Source organism: Lissotriton helveticus, chromosome 1_1 (assembly GCF_964261635.1).
Source record: "Lissotriton helveticus chromosome 1_1, aLisHel1.1, whole genome shotgun sequence".
Classification (NCBI taxonomy): Eukaryota; Metazoa; Chordata; class Amphibia; order Caudata; family Salamandridae; genus Lissotriton; species Lissotriton helveticus.
In genome coordinates, this window is record NC_136057.1 from 108,317,762 (window position 1) to 108,342,121 (window position 24,360).

At 44.2% G+C, this 24,360-nt stretch overlaps 1 protein-coding gene across 4 annotated transcripts in view; it reads right to left on the reverse strand.

The window, feature by feature from the left end:
- Window positions 1-999: 999 nt before the first annotated feature.
- LOC144761258 (uncharacterized) overlaps window positions 1,000-24,360 on the reverse strand; it is a 221,637-nt gene continuing 198,276 nt past the window's right edge. For all 4 annotated transcript variants that reach the window (XM_078646741.1, XM_078646778.1, XM_078646836.1 and 1 more), the window contains one exon: window positions 1,000-5,097. In XM_078646741.1, the coding sequence (XP_078502867.1) occupies window positions 3,216-4,385 (1,170 nt within the window). In that variant the 5' untranslated portion in view covers window positions 4,386-5,097 and the 3' untranslated portion in view covers window positions 1,000-3,215. The remainder of the gene's footprint in view (window positions 5,098-24,360) is intronic.

The window sequence follows — 24,360 nt, forward strand, 5'->3', positions numbered from 1 at the left end:
GGCTAATGCGGACTTTGCACTGGTTACCGATCCGTAAACGGATCGCTTTTAAGGCCATGATATTGGCCTATAAGCCACTCCACGCAGTGGGAGCAAAGCATCTCCAAAAGAGATTGGTCTTTTACCAGCCGGGCCGCTCTCTGCGGTCTGAATCTTTGCTTCTGGCGGCTGTCCCTCGTATCAAGAGAGCCCGTTTGGGCGGCCGCTCTTTCAGTCTGCTGGCCCCACAGATGTGGAATTCGCTTCCACTTCTACTTCGGGGAGCTACCACTCTTCTGGATTTTAGGAGAGGTCTTAAAACTTGGTTGTTTACCCAGTAGGCCTCCCTAGCAGTCCCTCTTTGTCTCTGTGTGTGTTGTGTTTTCTTTTTAACTGTGTTATGTTACTCTGAATTAGTTCCCCTTACCCAAAGTGCCGGGACACTCTTTTTGAGTATCCGTTGCGCTATACAAAAGTATAAATAACATAACATAACATAACATAACATAACATAACATTTATACCTGTGTTGATATTCTTTGTTCCTATTAGATACCAAGTACTGGGACCACTCTATCTATGTACTAAATCCCTTGTGTGGCACACTGCTTTCAAGTACTCAACATTCTGTGGTATTTGTATGGATTATTAACAAGAGTAGTGCCAGGATACAGACATATTTTTAGGTTTCCTAAACAAATCGGGTATGGATTGGGTAGAAACAACTGAATTATATTCCCAAAACAGGAGTGAAGCCCAGATCTCAGTATTATAGGTAGCACTTCTCTCTTCATTAAAACAGAAGGAGAGGTAGTACAATCTCAAGCATAGTGGCGAGAATAGTCCCCTATGATTACACCTGCGCCAGACTCCCTGCTGAAAGCAGTCATGCTATTGAGATTTGACCACTCTATTGCCAAATAAACTAGGCTCCTTGCTGACATCACAAATTATCTTTATAGTTTAGGGAAAGAATCACATTTAAGATCTCCTATACAATCAGCAGTCAAATACAATGAATTCAAATACATATGTTGTTTTATTACATATCTAAAAACATACATTTCGTATTCATATGTAAAATCTAGTCATCATTGTGTACAATTCATAGCCTCATGATTGTTCTTAATGTATCATAATTTAGTTCATGTTAATGTTAAAGTAAATTGAGTTTGATCCTGGTACACACCACTGTAGTGTGGTTTTTAAAGGCTCTTGGATGTCCATACATGGGTGGTGTTTGGATGTTTGGTTATGTATCATTAATACAGATTTATAAAGTATTGGGTTTCAAATTTCTTATTCCACTAATGACCATAGAAACCACTTGTTCCTAAATATAATTTGTTCAGCTTAGAACTTGTTGCTGATAACGTGTAAGGAAAGTGAGTTTGACCCTGGAGCAAACCCCTGTAATGTGTTGTGTATAAGGATGGGTGTGCTGAAAAAGCAGTCTTGTTCCTGTTCCTGACTGGCAGTGTGGTGGTGTGGTGATGATGATGATGATGATGATGGTCGGCAGCAGGTAGAACATCATGGACTCAGTACTTTGTTAAAATGAACTTGGTGGAAAGCATTAGTTTCTACTATCTTTGGCTACTGAAGATGTATCCTTTCTTCTGCTGTGATTATTATATCGGTGAACTCCTTCCTCTAGGCAAGGCTGGGCTATGAGAACACTGTTTACTTGGCAGCTCCAGCAACACAAAAGCACATTACAGATGATTCAGAATGCTACGGTCTATCTTATTTGTGGTCGGAGGACGTCCCAACAGCATCACAAAGTTTCACTGCTTGCTCACGAGGCAGCACATACTTTCTATGTCCATTCATTCCCTGGCAGTTTATAAAACAAGAGTTTCTTTTTACTTGTAAAACAAACCTGAATATCATTTGTGTCAAAAATCTGTATCTTTTGTGTTCCTTTACTTCTGAATCCGGATTTTTTTTCCAGGGCCAAGGTTCAAGAAATGTAAAGCAGGGAGTCGATAGTTCTGGACTCTAAGAGTTGGAATTCTTTACTGCTCAAGATTCTTTACTTAACTGTCAAGCTTTCGGAAACGTATTAAGAACTAAACTTTTCGTCAGTTCTCTCCGATCAATACTTTCGCCATCATGAAAGGATTTTGTCCTTTCACTAGTTAGGAGTTGGTTGCTTGATTTTCTGTAAATAAGAAACGTCTAAAATATATTTATATACAATTAATAAGACCGTGAATCATTTACATAGTCAGTGGTGATCCAGCTTGATATTGGACACCTCTGGGGAAGTGCTACTATGGTGGGTGCATTAACAGATGCATCTGAAGAGTGAATTAGCATAATTCCTCCTGCATCTGGGCTTCAGAGGTAAATGTTGTGCGCTGCAAGCATTAACTCTCAGAGTTACAGACCACAATTTCCTACTTTGACTTTTTGTGCCATTGGACGTTGTTCTCTAGCAGCTGTCATTGAACCAGTTATTGCACAAAATGACCAAACACCATAATCAGCTAGAAATATTGTCCAGTCTGTGCTTGTTAAACTTATTTAAGTGTGTTGTGTTTATAGGTTTTATCACTAATCCCTGTAGTTAGCTTAAAATCCTTCCCACAACACTTCCAAATCAACTACAATGGTATGGTGTCTCTCGTTTGTGTTTATGTAGTGCACTTGAAAGGCCTTTCCCCAAGTGGGTTCACTGAAGCTTTCTTAATGTTGAAGGGGCATTAAAAGTACTTCCTCATTTACTGTAGTGGTAGGGTTTTCACCTGTGTGTGTACGCTGATGGTTCCTTAATGCTGAGTAACAACTAAAACTACTTCCACATTCACTGCAGTGGTAGGGGTTTATCACCTGTGTTGTGTGTTCGTTGATGTCTTTGAATTTCTGATTATTGACTAAAGCACTTAACACACTGCACTTCAACATTTTTTCCCCTGTGTGTGTTCGCTGAGTATTCCTTAATTTTGAGGAACAACTAAAACTATTTCCACATTCATTGCAATCCTATGTTTTTTCTCCAGTGTGTGTTCGAACATGTTTTTGTAGGTCTGATGACCCACTAAAGTTATTTACACATTCACTGCACTGGAATGGCTTTTTCCCTGTGTGTGTTCGTTGACTCCTGAATTTAAGGAATCACTAAAACTACTTCCACAATCATTGCAATAGTATGGTTTATCCCCAGTGTGTGTTTCTTTATGTTTTTGTAGGTCCAATAACCGACTGAAGCTCTTCACACATTCACTTCAATGCTATGGTTTTTCTCCTGTGTGTGTTCGCTGATGTCTTTGAAGACATGATAACACACTGAATCTCTTCACACATTTGTTGCAATGGTATGGTTTTTCTCCAGTGTGTGTTCGCTGATGTGTTTGGAGGTGTGATAACCGACTGAAGCTCTTCACACATTCACTGCACTGTAATGGCTTTTCCCCTGTGTGTGTTTGCTGATGACTCCTGAGATTTGAGGAATCAGTAAAACTACTTCCACAAATATTACAATAATATGGTTTTTCCCCAGTATGTGTTCGCTGATGTCGTTGTAGATGTGATAACTGACTGAAGCTCTTCCCACATTCAGTGCAATGGTATGGTTTTACCCCAGTGTGTGTTCGCTGATGAATTCTGAGAGTTGAGGAATCACTAAAACTACTTCCACAATCATTGCAACAGTATGGTTTTTCCCCAGTATGTGTTCGCTGATGTACTTGTAGGTGTGATAACTGACTGAAGCTCTTCACACATTCAGTGCAATTGTATAGTTTTTCCCCAGTATGTGTTCGTTGATGTGCTTGGAGTTGTGATAACACTCTAAAGCTCTTCACACATTCATTGCAGTGGTATGGTTTTTCCCCAGTATGTGTTCGCTGATGTGTTTTTAGACTTGATAACTGACTGAAGCTCTTCACACATTCACTGCAATGGTATGGTTTTTCTCCTGTGTGTGTTCGCTGATGAACTTGGAGTTGTGATAACTGACTGAAGCTCTTCACACATTCACTGCAATGGTATGGTTTTTCTCCTGTGTGTGTTCGCTGATGTATTTTGAGGTGTGGTAACAGACTGAAGCTCTTCACACATTCACTGCAATGGTATGGTTTTTCTCCTGTATGTGTTCGCTGGTGCCTTTTAAGAATTGATAACTGACTGAAGCTCTTCACACATTCATTGCAATGGTGTTGTTTTACCTCCATGTGTGTTCGCTGATGATCTTTTAGGAGTACTAACGGACTAAAGTGCTTCACACAATCATGGCAACTGCACGTTGCTTCTCCTGTGTGTGTTTGCTGATGGCTCTTTAGTACTGATGACAAACTAAAGCTCTTGCTGCTTGTGTATGAGTTCTCTTTCTTGGTTAGTGTCTCTGGGTCTGGTTTATAATTATCTGCATCCCATGACTGCGTTTCCTGAGGAGCTAACATGGTTGATAAAGCACTTGTGTTATTCTCACATTCCCTGTATGTGTGTGGTATTTTGGATGGTTGATTTCAGATTTGAAATGAAATACAAGACTCACCAACTACATATATTACAATTGTGGGAAGTAAAGCTTCTTTGTAGGTGGTAATGTCTTTAGATTGCGGAATGGTTTTGCATGTTTATGAGTGAAGATTAGTCTTCCTTCTGGTTGAAGCAAATTGGGAAAGTCTGTTGTAGATCAGAGACCCTCTCTTTCCTTTACCCTTCAGTTGTATGGCTCCACTCCCTTGTGATTTTCTCTTGCTCCTGTGGTTTGGCAGAAAGCGTTTACAATACACCTAGCATGCTGAATGGTGGTCTGCCATCATTACATGAAGACGAGCAATGCTGTATCCACCTCATACCGAACACATGATCAGAGCTTGTGTTGGACGACTGTTTATACAGGAAGTGGTTTGTCAGTGTTGTTGCCTTCATTTTCCAGAGGTCATTTCTTATCCTGTTGCAAGGAGGTGCACAGCTCAGACTCTTGCATCCATTGAAATGCTCTGGACTGCCTCTTCCAGGATCTATCAGTTTATCTTCAGGTTCCTCAGTCTTTGACTATGCAAATCTTTTCCTGAATATTGGAGCTCATTTTTTCTAACCGCTTTTTTTAGATTTGCACGATAACTGTCATTATTCACGCTCATATGTGCATTCAAGGCTGGTTTCCTATTGGATGTAAAGAGATTTAAAATCACTAAATGGAAATGTAAGATAATGTTAATACACAATATTTAACTAGTTGTAAAATACATCTCGTCATGACCATTTATGAACGTTACCAAGAGATATTTCACCATACACAGATATTTAACTAAATGTTCTATTGAACATGTTACATTCTACTTAATTCAGAAAAGGAGGTGATTTTCCAGTGTTCACAGAGTAACTTAGTAAAGAAAGAGCACACAAGGAGTGCCCACTTGCTAGAGGTACAGCTTAACGAAGACGCACATGGCTAAGATTTCATTTAAACAAGAACGGATTGTGTAAATAGAGATGGATCAGGTTGTGCTGCTGTCACTTCAGTTTCAGTAACCCTTTCAAGACTACATGACAAAGAAAACTCTTCAGGAAGTATATAATTAATGTAACGCTCTGTTAGGAATCAACAGCCTTGACTTGTGTGATTGATGTGGTCTGACACTTTATTGTGGCCCCTTATCTTCTGAGCCTGTACTTTATAGACCTTCCCTAATGGGAATAAGGAGGAGCAGCGAACTACCGTCGTTGCTTGGCTTACTCCTTCGTGACCACGCCCCCTCTCCACTTCCTGGTTCCTGCTCGTGTGCTTTGCTGGCGTCTTGAGGACTCTCTGTTGGGGTTCTTGAGGATTGACGCTATTATTTTGGTTGCTGCCCCTTGTCCCCTTGATTTCCTGCTCTTGGAGTGGTGTGTGTTTGCCTGCCGGTCCTCGGCATTTCTTCGCCGCTTCAAGAACCGGTGAACGCGACGCCCCTACCAACGCTCACGCATTTTGCGGGCGTCGGCAGTTCACTGCGTTCATTCTCTTCTGTCTTGGTGGCTGCATTACCTCCTTTTCTTGTACCATTCTTTTGGGTCATTCCTATTGAGAGTGAGCGCTCCGCCCTGTCATACTAGGGGCCGGGTGTCTCACCTCCTGAGTGGGTACTGCTCCGCGGTACTTGCCCCCTGTGCAGCCGGTCGGTGCCCCTCACTCCTTTTCAGTATTTGTTTGGTTGTGTTTGGTGTATGGTTGTACTGCTCCGCTGCACTTGCCCCCCCTTCATGCAGCCGGTCGGTTCACCTCACCTTCCTTTATGATATTTGTTTGCGTCTGAGGTGTGTTGAGTTCTTCGTGAGTTCTTTTGGCCCCCTCCCTGTTACCTGAACTCATCGATGAAGCTCGCCCGACCTACAGTTGGGGTAAGATCCATCATTAATCACACATGTCAATGTTTCTCTATGTTTAGACAGAATAACAGTTGGGAGTGTTACTGTTTATAACTTGCTTTTGTTTCCTAGCCTGGACCATCCCCTGAGACGCCTTCTGTTATTCGTTACCCCTCGTATGAGGAGAGTGGTGGACACTCCTTGGGTAAATTCCCTCATACTTTTAGGAGACAGTAGACAGGAGTGTTTTATTATCTTATATCGCATTCTTGCTTCTGTGTCCTGGAGGTGGAGGGATTCCTCTTCGCTCCTGTGGAAGTTGGCCCTTCTCCTAACACGCTCTAGGACGTATATAATAAAGGTAACGCTCCAGGAAGTATATAATAAAGGTAACGCTCCAGGAAGTATATAATAAAGGTAACGCTCCAGGAAGTATATAATAAAGGTAACGCTCCAGGAAGTATATAAGAATGGTAAAGCTCCAGGAAGTATATAATAAAGGTAATGCTTCAGGAAGTATATAAGTAAGGTAACGCTTAGGCCCCATAGGGCGTGTGGCCCTAGCGAAAATGATTATGGTTCCCAGACTGCACCTTTGTTTATCTCCTGGTGATATCGCCTCGCTCCTTCTTTCGAGAATTAGATGCACTGCTCACTACTTTGATATGGGCAGGCAGGCACAGAGTAGCCTTACTAACCCTCTACTTACCCATAACACAAAGGGGTTTGGGGGCCCACTCCTTTGAGGCATATTTCCTGGCAGCGCAACTTCAATGGTTGTCCCATTGGACAGCAGAACGACACGTGGAGGAAACATACACTAATGAGGGTCGGATGCCACTCCCGGCCACCCAGAGACTGTTGATGCAAGGTACCAAGCCTTCACGTACGCACCCCCTACATGTGTCGATAGCCCGCAAATGCATGATGCGCATACACCGTATGTCAAAAGGTCAACCCCTCTACTCCCCGCTGCTCCCATTAGTAGGATTCCTGCTACGGGAGAACTATGATACCTCAGAAGCCCTCCGGATATGGACAGAACGAGAGGTGACTGAGATGGACTCCCTGTTTGAAGATGGGCAGCTGAAAACATATGTCCAAATGATGGACAACTACCATCTCCCTCCGGGACAATTCCTGGTACATAGGCGACTAGTAGACAGCGCCCGTCAATGTTGGGACCTCACGGAGGGAGAACTGCCGACACACCAGGTAATACATACAATCCTACGTTTGGGGGTGGGCAGACACTTGGTCACGTGGCATTACAAGGCGATAAGGGAACTGATCACAACCCCTTTGCAAGCCTTGCGTCAGAAATGGGAGTATGAGATAGGGTGAGTGCTTAATGATAACAGAATGGGAAAAAGCTCTAGAATACCAGAAAAAGGTTTCAAGAAACGCACGCTTCAAAAACATTCAATTCAACATTTTACATCGCGCATACTTAACACTGCATCGACTTCACCAATTTTACCCGTATACACATTTCACCTGCCCCAGATGCCAAACACCCGAGGTGAACCTCAAACACATGTTCTGAGACTGTCCCATAATTCAATCATTTTGGGGTAGGGTCCATCAGGTGTTGGGGGCGATGGTCCACCTCACGAATGTTGACACATGGGAGGCATGTGCCCTGGGGGTCTTCCGCAGGCGGAGACAGAAAAGGTGCAGTGCAGGTTTACGTCAGTCTTGCTCCTGGCAAAACGGGTCATAGCCATGCATTGGAGGGCACCGGCAGGACCCCCGGAAGCAGCCTGGATAGGTGTCGCTTACAAATGGGGGGCAGCGGAAGAAGAAACGCTAAGAGATGAGGAAGTGAGGGGGATTTGCAAACATCCCATCTCCACGGAATGGGCACAACTCATGTTCAAATTTACACAAGAAACAATGCTAGACACCTCCCCCGGAGCTACACGATCTCAATCTCAAACCCCACTCCTGTCCCGATAGCGAAAGAAATGCCAGCATACTATAACCTTGGGAGATGAAGGGCCGACCGTATACTAAAATTTCACCAGCCTGGAACCCTGACCCGTGGTGAAAGAAGTAGCTTCCTTAGGACGTCACGCTCCCTGATCTACTGATGCCACAGATACTTTATAAACGAAATGCAACCAACCACGTGATAGATGATTACCACAATACAGAGTGTAGGTTCCCCGACCCACTTCCATTCCCCTCTCCCTTTAGTTAACTGTTCTAAATTTACCCCCCGACACCCCAAGCATTGGTTCATAAGTATTGGGAACACACGCAGGGGCATTTACTGCAGAGGTGTACAGGGATAGAGTGGGGGACTAATTCGTCTTTCGCGCCCTCGCGAAAACCCACACATACAGGCACTAGACATTGGTCATCCTATTATCACACATACTAGTCCACTGGAGATGTAATAACCATGTAATTATGTTGTCTCCTGCTAGAGCTATATGTTATAAGATAGAATGGATGTTCTGCAATACATTCATATAGACTTGCAGCCTGTTTACTCCTGTCATCATGTATTAATGCAAATGTATAACAATGTACCATGAAAAGAAAACTCCCAAAGAAAGAAATCTTAACAAAAAAAAGGTAACGCTTCAGGAAGTATATAACAAATGTAGCTTCATTCATACTCTTCTTGACAGTACTTTCCAGTTTACACTGGAGCAGCTGAAGTTCCAACTCCTGTCTTTACTTTCCTGTTTGTTAAGTTATCTTTGCCACATTCCTAGGGATAGTTCAAGCATTTGTTGGAAGATTGCACCATTTATTATAGAGATTTCATTACAACCAGTAATATACCTGCAATATCTCTTCTGCCAATACGTGTCTGCTTTTTGTCTTTTTCGACATTACCAGGGTATCTGACTTGATGTCTTCCGTTTGATGCCAGTATGCTTCTCAGTCGGTGGATGGAGCATTGGCAGAGTGGGACAAGAGTGGGACAAGATGACCATTGCTTTCATGTGAGTGAAGCATTTACACTGTTGGGAATTTCTTAAAATCAGCTTTACCTTACTCTCTGTTCATCACCTTCCATCTCCCTTATGTCTGCGTACTTGCTCAGCAGGGTTCATTGACAGCTAAAGCAGAGGAGTGACTCGATGACCACAGCAGACATCAGGTAATGATTTGATAGAAAATCGCCATGGTTGGCAGAAGAATCAAAAGAAGCTCGCCCGGGACATAAACACAGAGGAAGGCGAACATGTAGGTACATACTTCATTTTGAGTCATTTTCAGGCTTTTAATGGGCTGGGAATTGGTGTGCAATGTATCTTAATCCTGCGGCTGTTCAAGGCACTGGCTGCAAGGGTGTTACCACTTTGACCCTTTACAAGAGGGGAGCAGAGCCTTCCAAAGCACAACACCTGAAGGCTGCCTGCCCTGAGGGGAAGGTGAGGGTCCACATGTCAGACAATATCATCAAGGGACATAAAAGGATCCTAAGAAACACAGTGGCAGAAAGGCAAAATCGTCAGCCCAGATGGAGAAGAGCTGGGTCCTCCACTGTTTCCGGAAAAGTAAGTGATATTGAATCTTTCTAAGATTAGGAGGCATCGAATTCCATCGGGTCGGAGCTAAGACATGGATGGAGAAACCACCCATTCTGGCTCTGCTGTAACGAAGGATTTGGGCCAGGTTTAGATTGGTGGAGCGTAGTGTTCTGGAGGGCATGTAAAATTGCATCCAGACAGCTAGGCTGGGTACTCCTTGGATCTCTGTTTTTTTTAGTTACGTTTTAAACAGTTGTCATGCATCCATTTGGTCAACGCCGATACACAGTTTTTAGATTTGACACAAAAGCCAGTCAACTCTGCCAACAGGGAAATAATTAGCTGAGTGTCATCAGCATACGACACTAGTGAGATATTCCAAAATATTTCACTACCTCCTCCAGAAGCCTGATGTGACTATTAAAAAGGGTAGGACTGAGCTCTGAACCATGAATGATGCCAGGAGCTAGTCCTCTTTGTGATAAGGCGAAAGGGGGACGGGGGTATAACTTTAAAAGACCACTACTTTAAAAAGAAGGTAAATCAGGCCAGACCTTTGCCCTGTACCCCTAGGTCAGCGAGGCGAGTTAATATTATTGCATGTGAGACAGTGTCGAAGGCTGCACTTAAATCTAGGCGTATCAGAGCCCTGGATTTGCCAGCATCTGCAGTACTGCAAAGGGATTCAGTAACTGTTAAAAGAGCAATTTTGATGCTGTATGATCTAAATCCATTTTGGGAACTATCTAATATTTTATATTGTTCAAATATTTTGGTTAGCAGATTGTTTACATGTTTCTCCCTATCACTGGACAGAAACGACAGAAGAGAAATGTGTTGATAGTTTTCTGTCTGAGTGGCATTTAGCGAAGGCTTTTTTAGAAGATGGATAACCTTGGTATGTTTTCATGATATTGATACTTCTTCAGTGCTCAGCAAGAGTTTGGCTAATTCTAGAAATATGGGTGTGAGGCTTTTTAAATATAAGCAGGTTTAAATGGGTCATCGGGAGATCCAGATTTCACTTGAAGCATTAAGGTGGAAATAGAATCTGTGTCAAGTAGAGCCAATTGGTCCTAGGGAGCCCATTGTGAGTAGTAGGTCCCTGTGTCAAGAGAGACAGGTTTGACTGTTTTCTCACCCCTGTTAAAGTAAAGATAAAGATCATTGACCAAGCTTGCTGCAGTGACTGTTAGAAGCTTCCACTAATCCAGGAGTGACGGTGGGTTTAATCAGGTTGTTCACAATAGAGAAGATTTCCTTTGAAAGCTTGCTGCTGTTTTTGCTGCAAATAATTCAACACAGGCTGTTTTAACAAGTTTCTAGTAGCATTTAATCGCTCTCAAGTATTGCATTCATGCTGCAGCATCATAGGATTTGTGCCAAGCGCAATCTAGTTCTTTGATTTGTTTCTTTTATGGGCAATGCCTCATTGAACCAAGGAACTGGAGGGCCGTTTCTTACTTTTATAGAGCTTGGCAGGAATAAAATGATCCAAGGCAGAATTGAGCCATGCTTTTGTGGAAGTCTCCGCCCGTTCTACATTAGAGTCTAATAGAGGCACACTCCTTTCGATAAACCTTGAAAAGGCAGATGGGTCCACTTTATGGCACTACTTTCTCAGTGTGGGGTCATCGGTAATGCTTTTTTCAACGCTAGGTGTATCAATAGTCATGGGCATCAAATAATGGTTTGACCAGGTAAATGGAATAGAGGGAGCAGTTTGAAGGGTGGCCAGGTTAGAAAAAACAGGGTCCAGCAAATGGACGGCCTCATAGCTGAATGTTTTACTAACTGAGCTAATTGGAAAGTGGCCAGGTAATTAGTAAAGTCCTGGATTTATTTATTATTGATTAGATCAAGATGAGGTTTAAGGTTTAAGGTTTAAGGTTTGTTTATTGTACAGTTAATAAAAACTCACAATTTTAAAACGTACAAATATTAAAAGTCAGTATCTTCATTAAAACAAGTAAGGTGCAATAGTTCAAGTATTTAATAGTGTAAAAGTCTCAGCTTAGGTTGCATAAGAATCAATGGGGTTTTCGTGGCCTTGATGCTTCCAAATTTCAAAACCATGATAGCCAGGGGTGTTTACTTTGTTATTGTTTATCTTTTGTTTGAGTTAGCCCTCTGGATTTTTCGTTTAGTCTTGTGGCCACTATATCAACGTATTTTGTTGTTCTGCAGTTTAGCTGAGTTTCTTCGGGATTAAAACAGAGCATCACGGCCTGCCTGCAGCTCGTTATGCCCTTCTGGTTCCATAGAGCCCGAAACAAAGAGTGCCTTATGTCCCAGAGATTTGTGCAGATGCAGATAATGTGTGTAAGGTCCTCTTTCCCAGAAAGACAGAGGCGGCATTGATTTGCGGGGTTTTCTCTTATCCATGGTGCCAAGTGCGGGGCTATAGGAATTTTGCCCATGCGCATGTTGAAGAACTTATTTTTTGTCTTCTGTTTGAGGCCTGTCGTTAGGTACTCTTGTGGTTTTAGTGCACTGTAACCATTCAACACGACCCATCCGTGAGCTCTCATGGCAAGGGTGGCTTTGTCCTCAATTGATGAGATCATCTTGGTGACTTTCGACACCACTTTTTTGAAGGTGCCAGGGTCAGTTGCCGACTCCCATAGGTCTGCAAGTCCTAAGACCTTCAATGATTCCATTAAGTAGGTCTCCAATGGTTAGTTCGGTCCAGAGGTGGGCGTTTAAGGATCCGTGGTCGGCATCTCTAATTTTCCGCCAGCTTTTTAGGTATGCGCCTCTTCTCTCCACCGCTTGTTTCTGCAGGCCGAATTCGAGACGGATTTGTGCAGGTGATGAGTTGGTGGGCAGATGAAATATTGCCCTATATGCTCGACTGATGGTTTTGTCTAGTGTTATTGCATCTTTGCCTCGCATGGACTCGCTTCCGTAGGTAAGCATGGGCTGTAAGCGAGCTCTTAATACCTGTAGAAGAGGGCCCAGTGACCGGTCGGGGAGTGCTTTCTGCAGAGGCTTTATCTATAGGTGGAATGTCGTGCCCTTTCGACAGATGACCTCTAGTTGTTGTTTGAAGGAACCATTACCGTCTATTGTGACGCCTAGATATTTGTAAGAGGCTACCTGGTCTAGCCTCTGTCCGTCCAGGAACCATGTGGGTTTCCGTTTTTTATGATAGTTTATTGTCATTACTTTTGTTTATTTAAGTTAATTGTTAGTGAGTTGGTGTTTGAAAATGCATTGGTTTTGTCAAGGAGATGTTGGAGACCGACGGGGGACCGACTGATGAGGACTAGGTCGTCTGCATAGAGGAGGTTTGAGAGCGTGATGTTACCTAGTCTTGGGGCATGAGATTTAACTGTCTCCAGTTCGCCAGGGAGGTCTGCGAGAAAGAGGTTGAACATCATGGGGGCTAGGACGCAGCCCTGTTTCAGACCTTTACTGGTCTTGATTTGCCTCGAGAGGTGCGTGCCAGAGCCCAGTTTGATCCTGACCCAGGTGTCGGTGTATAGCATTACCAGCTGCTGTAAGAGTGGGCCTGGTATTCCCCATCTGTCCAACTTCCGCCAGAGTGTGTGCCGATCTACGTGATCGAACGCAGCGCTGTAGTCAATGAAGCACGTAAAGAGGGAGCTCTTGGAAGCTTTTGCTGCGTCGGACAAAAGAGTTAGCGCCATATTTGTCGAAGTGCCCTGGCCTCTGCGGAATCCGGTTTGGGTTGCTGGGATGATGTTATTTGCTGTTGCCCAGGATGTTAATTCCTCCAAGATGAGGCCTGCGTAATATTTTGCCTCTGTATCGATTAAGGCTATAAGTTGGTAGCTACTTGGGTCGTTCCTGGCTCCCTTTTTGTAAATCGGGCTTATTATCGAGCCTCTCCAGGATGTTGGTGTATTTACTGTTTCTCTTATTGCGTGGAATACTGGTGTTAGGATGTTACTCCAGAAGGCAGGGTCTTGCTTATATAGTATCGGCGGTATCACGTTAGGACCGGGAGCCCCCTCAAGTTTGCCCTTTAGGATTAGTTTTCTTAACCTTTCTGGTGTGTTCAGGAATGAATTTTCTTCACGAGATACGGTTCGGTCGAATGTTGGTAATAGACATTTAGCCTCAGTTGAGGTTCGGTCCTCGGTTGGTTCCCACCTGCGGGCTTGGTTCTCTTCGTGGTTAAATGTGCCGAAATTGTCGGAGCTTTGGCACGCTGCGTCTGACCTGTCTCCCCCTTTTGACTCGACCGTTGCTGGGTCAGCTGTATTGAAGTGAGCTGATAAATAGGTAGCCCAGTCAGATTCGGATATGTTGGAGTTGATGCCTTTGTGACCTGGTTGTTGGAGGCTGTGAATGATCTTCCAAAAGCCGGAGCTGTTCTTCTGTTAGGAGTTGTGAAGGATTTTTATCCAGAGATCCTCGTTCAGTTGCCTTTTTCTTTCCCAGGTCTTCTTTTTTAGCAATGCTTTTAACTTGCGGAGATTCTTTTGGGTGTCCTCGATGTTAGGGTGTTTTCGGAGTTGTTTAAGAGTCTTTTTTATCTCTCGCTTTATGTTTTTTGTCTCTGCAGTTGTTATTTTGCCGTGTGAGATCCTGGTGGTGTTGTTGCCTTTTTGAATTTTTATCTCTGTTGCGTGTTTGGCTCCTAATTTTGCTACGAAGTCTACCCAGGCGTCGAGTGGGTTGTTGTTTGAGCTGGATGTCTGGTGTATAATTATTTTAGCGCTATTTAAACGTTTCTCAGGCTCGGTGGGCTTACATCTTATTCTTCTGTAGTTGGTAGTGTGTTCTGTGGCGATGTATCTTCTTGCAGCTGCTTCGTTCACACGGGTCAGTCCAAGATTGGTTTCTAGCGGCAGATGGTCACTTTGGGTGCTTTCTCCTATCTTGAACGAGCTTATTTTCTCATACAGTGGAAGTGACACAAGCATGAAGTCAAGGTGTGAGGAAGTACTTGATGAGAAATGTGTCGGTACTGGAGGGATGTCCTCTATGAGTCGTCCGTTAAGCACTCTTAGGTTTAGTTGCTCAAGTTCTTTTACTAACTGGATTGAGGTTTTGGTGTGTTTGTTTCGGGGGGGATAGATTGGCTTGGGATTTTCCAGATGGTATCCATTTCCTTTGTCATTTCATCCGTGGTTTTATCTCCAAAGAGGTTGAGGTTGAAATCTCCTGCCACAAGTATGTTCTCCATATCCCCATCGACCATGAGCCTCGTCAATTCTTTGACAAGTTCCCTTGACCCAGATTTCTTGTGCTTCGGATGAATATATGTGTTTATGACATGTAGCTGTTGAGTGACCTGTTCGTTTTTGACTGTAAATGATATGAACTGTATTTCGTTTGGTGGGGCGATGTGTACTCTTTTTACTTCTGTTGTGCCAATGGTAGTTATTGAGGTAAGTATTGCCAGTCCGCCTGAGCTTCGCCCATATTGAGAACCTCTGGTTGCCGGATGAGTCAGAGTTGTGTAACCTTGTAAAGGAATGTCGTTTAGTTCCCATGTTTCCTGGAGGAGGATCAGGTCGAAACTATTTAAGTAAATTAATGTGTCTGGGTCCTCCAGTTTGTCTGAAAGGCCATTAATGTTCCAACTTAGATCAAGATGAAGATTCAAGTCTCCAGTTATGCTCAAGTTGGACAATTGACGTGAGTGCAAGGTAGAGCACTCTATTAGAGATTCCCTGAGGATGCATCGGAGCAGGGTCGGGTCACTGACTACAGTCCCCAGGCTCCACTGCACGTCGCATCCCTCTTCCTGCTCCCAGCGGTCCTTAAAGGCAGCAGCAAGGTCCCGGTGTGGGGGAAGCATCGGAGCAGAGCCGGGGCACAGACTACAGCCCCCAGGCTCTACCGCACGAAGCATCACTCTACCGGCACCCACAGATGGTTAAAGGCAGCAGTGTGGCACCTCTGCTCGGGACTTGCCCGGTTCAAGGGCCGGCCCATCCATGCCCTTCTACACTCCCCCGTTACAGGCCCACCATGGGCAAGAAAAGGCTGAGCGCAACAGAGGAGGTTACCTCTTTAGATACCTTTCTGGCCAAGGCAACATTGGCATTAGAAAAATAAATCGTACTTACAGAAAAAAGACTTTCGTTAGGGGCAGGGCAGTCATCTAATCTAGTTGTTTCTCCAACTAAGAGGGGTGTAACAAAACTATATGGTGGGGTTTCTCTTTCAGAATTGCCGGCAGTCTCTGTACCAACCCCAGAACATTCATAGCCTGCCTCTACATTTAGTGGGAAACCAAATGACGCTACCTCCGTAAATGGGAAATGAAAAAGAGGTTATGAGATACTGCCCATCAAGTGTCCAGCCAAGAAGATCAGAAAGGTCGCATTGCCAGCGAGTTCCACATGTATGAATGGCCAGCAACATTGAGAGACTACATTTCCCTTATATTGGAGTGAACTTCTGATAACTTTAGACAACTTTTGCAACTGATCTGTGCCCGTTAAGATTCTATAGATCGCACCTAAGGTGATCCCCTCTAATGTCTGTAAAACTCTTAAAAACTATAATTGTGGAAGTTATAATTTGTGTTTTAATTGAGAAAACATGATCCTTTGTCATGAGTTAGCTAAATTGCCCTCTACTTATATTGGTCATCCTTGTGCTGAAAATCAGTTGGCCCCCAGCAAGGATCCTTTAAGTCCAGACCATGTAGATTTGGTCCCTAGGTGTTGCCCACCACAGGTGACCATACAAGATTCTATGGGTAAGGGGCAATCACACGACTTATCAAGACCACAGGTTAACCTGTTCAGTGCTCATGACGGCCTGGAGCCGTCATGATGCACAGTGGGCCTGTGCTCATGATGGCTCCAGGTCGTCATGGCACCCACCCATGGGGGAAGCGCTGGTGCTCCCTCGTGGGATGCCGATCTGGGTATTTTCACTGGGGAAGGCAGGGGAAGCCCTTCCACTGCCTCCCCCTGCCCCCCCCCCCTTCACATCATCAATGACGTCAGCGCGCGAGGGGCGCTGATGTCATTGGAGGTTTCCCTTTCTACCCAACGCGCTGGAAGCCATTTGCTTCCAGCACGTCGGGGAACAAAGAGATACGTTTTTCCTCTGGGGAGGGGGGATTTTAGCAAAAGAAGAATCGAGGAAAGGAAAGGGTTTTCCTTTCCCCTGATGCCTCTTTTTTGCATTCCTGCTGCACCATCGTGCGATCGATGCAGCAGGAATGCCCACTAGGCCCCAGAGATTTTTGTTTTTAAAGGGACAAGTCTTTACTGTTTGGGGGAGTTTGGGGTCGCTCCCCTTTTTGGGGTAATGTTGTATGGCTTTTTTGCCATGTGTTTGAAATAAATGGCCCACTGGATCACCAGGGAATATTTGTGGGGAGTGGCCCCTTGGGCAAGGGTCACTCCCCTTTGGGGGCATTGTTTGCGGCTGTGTCTGCCCCCCAGGGGGGCAGATTTTCTTTTTTTAATTGGGCCCACTAGACCACCAGGGATTTATTTGTGGGGAGTGGACCCTTGGGCAAGGGTCGCTCCCCTTTGGGGGCATTGTTTGTGGCTGTGTTTGGTGGGCAGATCTCAACATTTTTTTTTAAACTGGGCCCATTAGACCACCAGGGATTTGTTTGTGGAGAGCGGCGCCTTGGGCAAGGGTTGCTCCCCTTTGGAGAGCATTTATTTGGCCGTTTCTGCCACCCTGAGGGACAGATCGGCTGATTTGTTTTTTTGTAGGGCCACCAGGGTTATTTTTTAATGTCGGGGAGCGGCCCCTTGGACAAGGGTCGCTCCACTTTATGGGAGGATGATTGTGGCCATTTCTGCCCTCCTTTTGGTGAGAAAAACATTTTTGACGTATTTACTCCAAATGAGTATAATTTTTTTATTTTTAAATTATTTTTATTATTTTTTATTGCATTTAAATTCGCATCCATATGAACAATAAATATCTACATCAGACGTTAGGTTGTACATATCACCTATTACGGCATACACAACAGAAGTATCACAACTTAGAAATTTTATAATACAGCAATTGACGTTACTCTCATATCTCCCCTCCCACTGCCAACTTCCTTTAGTCATATTTACAATCCATCCCATGCCGCCCTTTCTATATTTACGGGCTTGCTTCGGGAGTTGAGTCAGTTTGTGGAGGCTCACAGATATTCCCCCGGAATTCATTCCACGGTCCCCATATTCTAGACCATTTTTTTGGGACATCCTCTATGGGAGTAAACCGCCCTTTCAGACACCATTGCGACATCCATGTGTCTTTCCCATTGTTGTTGCGTAGGTACCACCCCAGAGCCCTAGTTCCTGGCTATATTCCGTTTTGCGATCGTTATCCCCGGCGTGGCTCAGTTCTGTAGTGCCAAACTTAAATCCGTAGGTTGCCAGACATTTAGGAGGCACCCTCTGGGATCTAGCGGGGCCACTGCCCCCCTACCTCCGAGATTTCATACATCACCTGTTCCCAGTAGATTTGTAAATATGGACATTCCCATATTATATGATAAAATGTTCCAGTATGTCCACACCCTTCCAAGCATAGTGGATCAGGTGCGTGCCCAAGTTTGTGTAATGTAGTGCGTGGATAATATACCCTGTGTAGCACTTTAAGTTGTATGAGTTTTAACTTAGATGGAATCGCTGCCTCTGGGGCCGACGCTAGCGCGTCCACCCAGTCTGACTCCTCCATGTCTTCTAATTCTGCCTGCCACCTCTCCCTCAGCACTGTCAAGGGGTCTGGTTGATTATTAACCAGTTTACGGTAGGTCAGGGAGATGGCCTTTTTGTCCATATAGTCCGTGAGGAGTCTATCTTCTAAGGGCGACGTCTCTGCTATTTGGGCATCTGGGTGGATAGCGCTCTTGAGCGCGTGTCTAATTTGGACATATCAATAGAATTCCGTATCCGCTATCCCGTATTTTTCCCTTAGTGTTGCAAAGGGAAGGACCTCCCCCTTTACACACAGATCTCCTATTGTAGTGATACCAATGAGGTCCCATTGCTTGAATTCCGTAGTGTTAGTCAAGGTGCCCAAACGTCAGGTCTCCCAGAGGGGGGTGGCCTGTGTTAGTACCCCCTCCCAACCCAGTGCCTTTTGCGCTGTGTGCCATATTTTGATCGTGTGTGCAGTCGGTCCAGTCAGTATGTTTCGTCTCTTATTGGTGTAGAGGGCTTTCATTAGATGATCTGCGGGTAGTAGGCACCTATCCATTCTGAATGCCGGTTCATCCTGCGCGACGTGCAGCCATTGGCTTATCACCACTAGTTGTGAGGTCCAATAGTATAATTTAACATTTGGTAATGCTATTCCACCATCGTACCAGCTACGTACTAATTTGTGTTGTGCTATGCAGGCCGGTTTTCCGTCCCACAGCAGTGTGGAGACCTCTGCTTCGATTGCTTTAAAATATGAGGGGGGGACTGGGAATGGGGTATTCTGAAGGGCGTAGAGGAACCGAGCCAGCGCTAGCATTTTGAAGAGTGCTGCCCTCCCCAGTAAGGTCAACGGAAGAGATCTCCAATGTTTGACATCCACCCTGAATTTTGCCAGTGGCCTCATTAGGTTTTCCTCTATAAAGATTGTTTCCCGCGGTGAAGCATATATTCCTAAATATTTGAATTCTCTGGTCGTGATTTGTAACTGACATCCTTGTGGGAGCCAGGGACTGGGGCCATGCAGCACGTAGAGGAGTGATTTTATCCAGTTGATAGTATACCCGGACACTTTCCCGTATGCTGTACAAATGCCATTGTGGCGTCTAATGAGAGGATGGCCGCATCTTCATGGATCTCTGGTGTACGAGCCAGTACTTCATGCAAGAGTCTTAAATTAAGAGAGGTATTACGTCTCAGCATGAATCTTGACTGATCAGGGTGAATCAACTTCTTTAGGTGTGGCTGCAGTCAGAGTGCCAATGCTTTGGCCAGTATCTTGGCTTCCGCGTTTATTAGGGATATTGGGCGGCAGGAGGAGCTCGTCATTGCAGGTTTACCTGGTTTGTGTATCGCCACAATCGTGGCCAGGCTTTGGTCTCTGGGCAAGATCCCCTGCTCTTGGCTCTCATTATACATATTAAGTAGATGGGGTGCGACCATTCCCGCTACTTTTTTGTATAGTTCTACCAGCAAACCATTAAGCCCCATTGCTTTCCCGGTGTGAAGCGCTGCCAGCGCCACCCCTAATTCCTCGGCCGTAAAGCCTGCTTCTAGATCCTGCATGGCCTCTGGTGGTAGGGTAGGCATTTTTATATCACCGAGGAACTGTACGTTTTCTTCCACTGTGGCTGTAGCGTGTGGTGTATAAATCTATTCATAATATGTTGCCAGCCCCTCCACTATGAGCTGGAGATCTGTCGTTATAGTGCTGTCTTCTAACGTCAGTTGGGCAATCCATCTGCTCTCCTTCTCCCTCCTTTCCAACCATGCAAGCATTCTCCCAGTCTTATTCCCCAATTCATACAGCCTATGTAGGGTATCAGAGTGTCTTGTTTTTGCAATTTTCCAAGCATAGGCCCTAAACTCTTGGGTTGTTAACATCAGGGTTTGTGTTGTGGTATCGTTAGGATTTGCGGCATGTGCCACCTCAGCCTTCTGTACTTCTTCTAAGGTGTCTAGATTCTTCCTGTATTCTCGTTTGTGTTTGGTAATAACCGATATGGCTTGACCCCTAATTACTGACTTGTACGCCTCCCATAAAATGCTGGGCGATTCTACTGACTGTGTTCTCTGTAAAGTATTGTTCAGTGGATTTCACAAGGGCCTTTGCAATTTTAGGGTTCTTAAAGTAGCCCGAGTAGAGTGGGAAAAGTCTTTTCCTGCCGGGGTTTTGTGCGGTGTATGTGAATTGTACTGGTGAGTGATCCGAGATGCCTCTTGGTAAGTGTCGAAAAACAAAAATAGAATGCCAGTGCTGATATAAGCAATTTAGACAAACGATGTGCTAACCTGAACCTGAACAGAAAATTCAAGGACGGGAATTGCTAATTAATAGCTTTTTATTTGCAATATTTTTTAGAAAGATAAGTTTATATTTTTTTCAAATGATATAAGAAAGGCCTATTTACAAAGAAAGGACAAGTACAATTTAGAAAAAACAAAATATTTGTCTTCAATCATTCGCTATTACACCCATATCACAGGCATTCAACACACTTTCACACCATTCAGGAGAATGCGAATGATTGAAGACAAATATTTTGTTTTTTCTAAATTGTACTTGTCCTTTCTTTGTAAATAGGCCTTTCTTATATCATTTGAAAAAAATATAAACTTATCTTTCTAAAAAATATTGCAAATAAAAAGCTATTAATTAGCAATTCCCGTCCTTGAATTTTCTGTTCAGGTTCAGGTTAGCACATCGTTTGTCTAAATTGCTTATATCAGCACTGGCATTCTATTTTTGTTTTTCGATAATTTGGCTCAGCCTTGCTGATCAGAGCCCACCCGTAGTTGTTTCCTAGTCTTGGTAAGTGTATTACCCAAATGAGTATTATTGTCATGCATGAATGAATTTTTTTGTAAGTGGTGTCATAATGGCAGCATATTTAGTTAGTGTTTTGAACATGAAATTCTTTGCGATGTGTTTTGCATTGTCTTATGTGTAATTTTCTTTTCTCTTTCTTTTTTAGTGGGATATTGTTGATCCATACTGTGTCTGTGCAGAATAGGTGGTGGTGAGTTTAGCTACTTCTGGCAAGTGAGTGGTATCGTTTTGCAGTATATAGGTCTTTCTGATAGACACATTGTATTACTTATTTTACAAAGTGTTTGTTGTTGTTGACTTGTTTGACAAGTTACCTTTATTAGTAAGCATTATGACTAGCCGTACAATGACTGCTCAGCAGGTGGTTGGTATGCTTCTCGAATCTTCCTCTGAGCAGGATTATAAGACTGACAGTACGTCTGAAGGAGAGGAGGGAGGGGAAGATTCAGGCAGTGGGTTTTCTCTCCACATGGAATCATCGGATGATGAAGGTACTCTCAGTGTGGATGAAGCTACTCTTGGGTGTGGATGAAGCTACTCCCGGTGCGGATAAGGCACCTATTTTAGAGGAGGATACTGCTGTGCCGATGGTGCAAGAGGCATCTGGATTGCAGCCTGCGGCTGCTAGGCTTCCTACTGGAAGGGCTGGACTCTGGGCTGATCCAAACATGGTGCAGCCGGTGTTGCCTGCCTTTAGTGGTGATGCAGGGTGTAGAGTGGATTGTGAACATTTTTTGCCTATTCAGTTTTTTCAGTTGTTTATAAATGATGTATTTTTTGGGTGAGATTGTTGAGCAGACTAATTTGTATGCTGAACAGTTTTTGAGGGGGAACAGTGACAAACTGAGGCTCCACTCTAGAGCTACCCGGCGGACTCTCACAAATCTGTAAGAGATGAAGAAGTTTTTGGGTTTGACTTTATTGATGGGTTTGACAAGGAAGCCGTCCATGGCTTCATATTGGTCAACCAGTCCCTGGATGGCAAAGGCCATATTTCCTGAAGTTATGACTTGTGATCAGTATTTACTTTTGCTTCAGATGCTGCATTTTGTTGATATTGCTTTGGCGTTGCCACTGATCACCATGACTGTGGCCGTCTTTTTAAGATTCAGCCTGTTCTTGTTCACTTTGTAGATAGACGTTCAGTGATCTATACTCAAGGGAAAGAAATATCTATTGATGAGTCTTTTGTCCTGTTCAAGGGCTGTTTGGTTTTAAGGCAGTACATTCCTAGCAAGAGGGCACGCTATGGAATTAAGCTGCATATGTTGTCTGAAAGTAGGACAGGATATTTTTTTAATTTCCGTGTGTACACTGGTAGGGATTCCACTATTGACCCCTCTAGATGTCTGTCCACTTTTGGAGTTTCAGAGAAAATTATGTGGGATCTTGCTAGAGGACTGTTTAACAGAGGCCACCATTTGTACCTTGATAACGTCTACACTGCTGTGCAATAGTTTAAGGAATTGTTCAACGTGGACACTGTTGCTTGTGGCACAATCCGCTCTAAGCATAAAGGTTACCCAAAAGAGCTTGTTTGCAAAAAACTTCAGAGGGGACAGTGCAGTTCCTTGCGTAGTGATGAACTACTAGCTGTGAAATTTGTGGACAGGAGGGATGTGTACATGCTGACTACCATCCACGATGAGAGTACTTCACCTGTGCCTCTTTGGGGTCAGATTGCTGAAGTGTGCAAACCTGTATGCATTTTAGACTACAATAAGCACATGGGTGGTGTTGATAGAGTAGATCAGAGGTTGGAACCTTACACTGCTATTCATAAGGCTTACGTTTAGTCTAAGAAGTTGGCCATTCATCTCTTCAATTTAGCAACTTTCAATGCATTTGTTATGTTCAACGAGTGTTCTCCTGCGTCAAAGTCGACTTTTGTACTGTTTCAGCAGTCTGTGATAGGCAGCCTTGTTGTTGTGGAACAGGCAAGTATTCTAGAGTTGGAGTGGTGGAGGATGTGGCTCGATCTTCTCATCTTGATCGTGAACACAGCTAAAAGACTAGCTGACGAACTACTGGTACGCATCCGAGCTGCAGAGAGTGCACTGAAAAGCTCAATCCCTAATCCTGGTTTCAAAAATAAGCTAGCCGAACTGAACAAGGAGTTAGCTGAACATAAGGATTATCTTATGAAACAAAAAATAACCAAGTTGCAGAAGGATATCCAACGTTTCTCGAAGGAGAAGGTGTATCCTTACCTAAAATCAGATTATGTCCCACCAGGAACGGGCTATCTCTCAGACTCTAGTACTACTTCCTCAAGAAGAGGCTCCAACAGTGATAGTAATTCGAGTGGGGAAGATTGGCAGCCTAACCGAAACAGAGGGAGAAGAGCAAATAGGCGTGGACAATACAATTTTCCACAAGCTCCCTACCAGGGACCGCCTTTTTGGCAGTACCCTCCATTCCCACAACCAATGCCACAGTTTGGCCCCCAATACCAGCCGCAGTTTGTCCCACAAGAAAACAACAAGCCTTTTTTAGACAGAGGTTGGGGCAGAGGGCGCGGACGAAAAAGAGGCTACGGGCCAGACAAGAGAGTGCAATGGGAGGACACTCCAGCACAAGGGATGGATACCAGGAGCAAAACGAGCAGGAAGTACGTTTGGTAGTTAATATGTCCACACGCCAACTTACAACTGGGTCTCGGATTTGTTCCGACACCGAAAATTTACAATTTCCAACAGATCTGTGAAGTACAACAGTTCTTCAGGAAAATCAGACTCAAGGCATTCTTTGATGGCAAACCCAGAGAAACTTCAGATGACTCTGGCCTCCATAATGCATCAACATTTACACCACATAGTGGGATGGTGCCTAACGAGGTTCTGACCTACGAACAAGCAGTACTAAAAGACATCTGAGCACTTAGTGGGCTCCACAACCACACCAACATCTCCAAAGCGGACATGGGGATCTTGAAATCCCTGGCCGGTGACACCTCTATCACTATAAAACAGGCTGACAAAGGGGGAGCAACAGTCCTCATGAATACAACGGACTATGACACTGAGTGTCTAAGACAACTGGGTGATAGACGATATTACACACCCCTCCCCGCCAACCCGACCACATGTCTAAAATGTACAATCAGTGGATTGGTTGAATCCACTGAATGCCACGGATGGATCAGCAAGAAAGAAGCTGACTT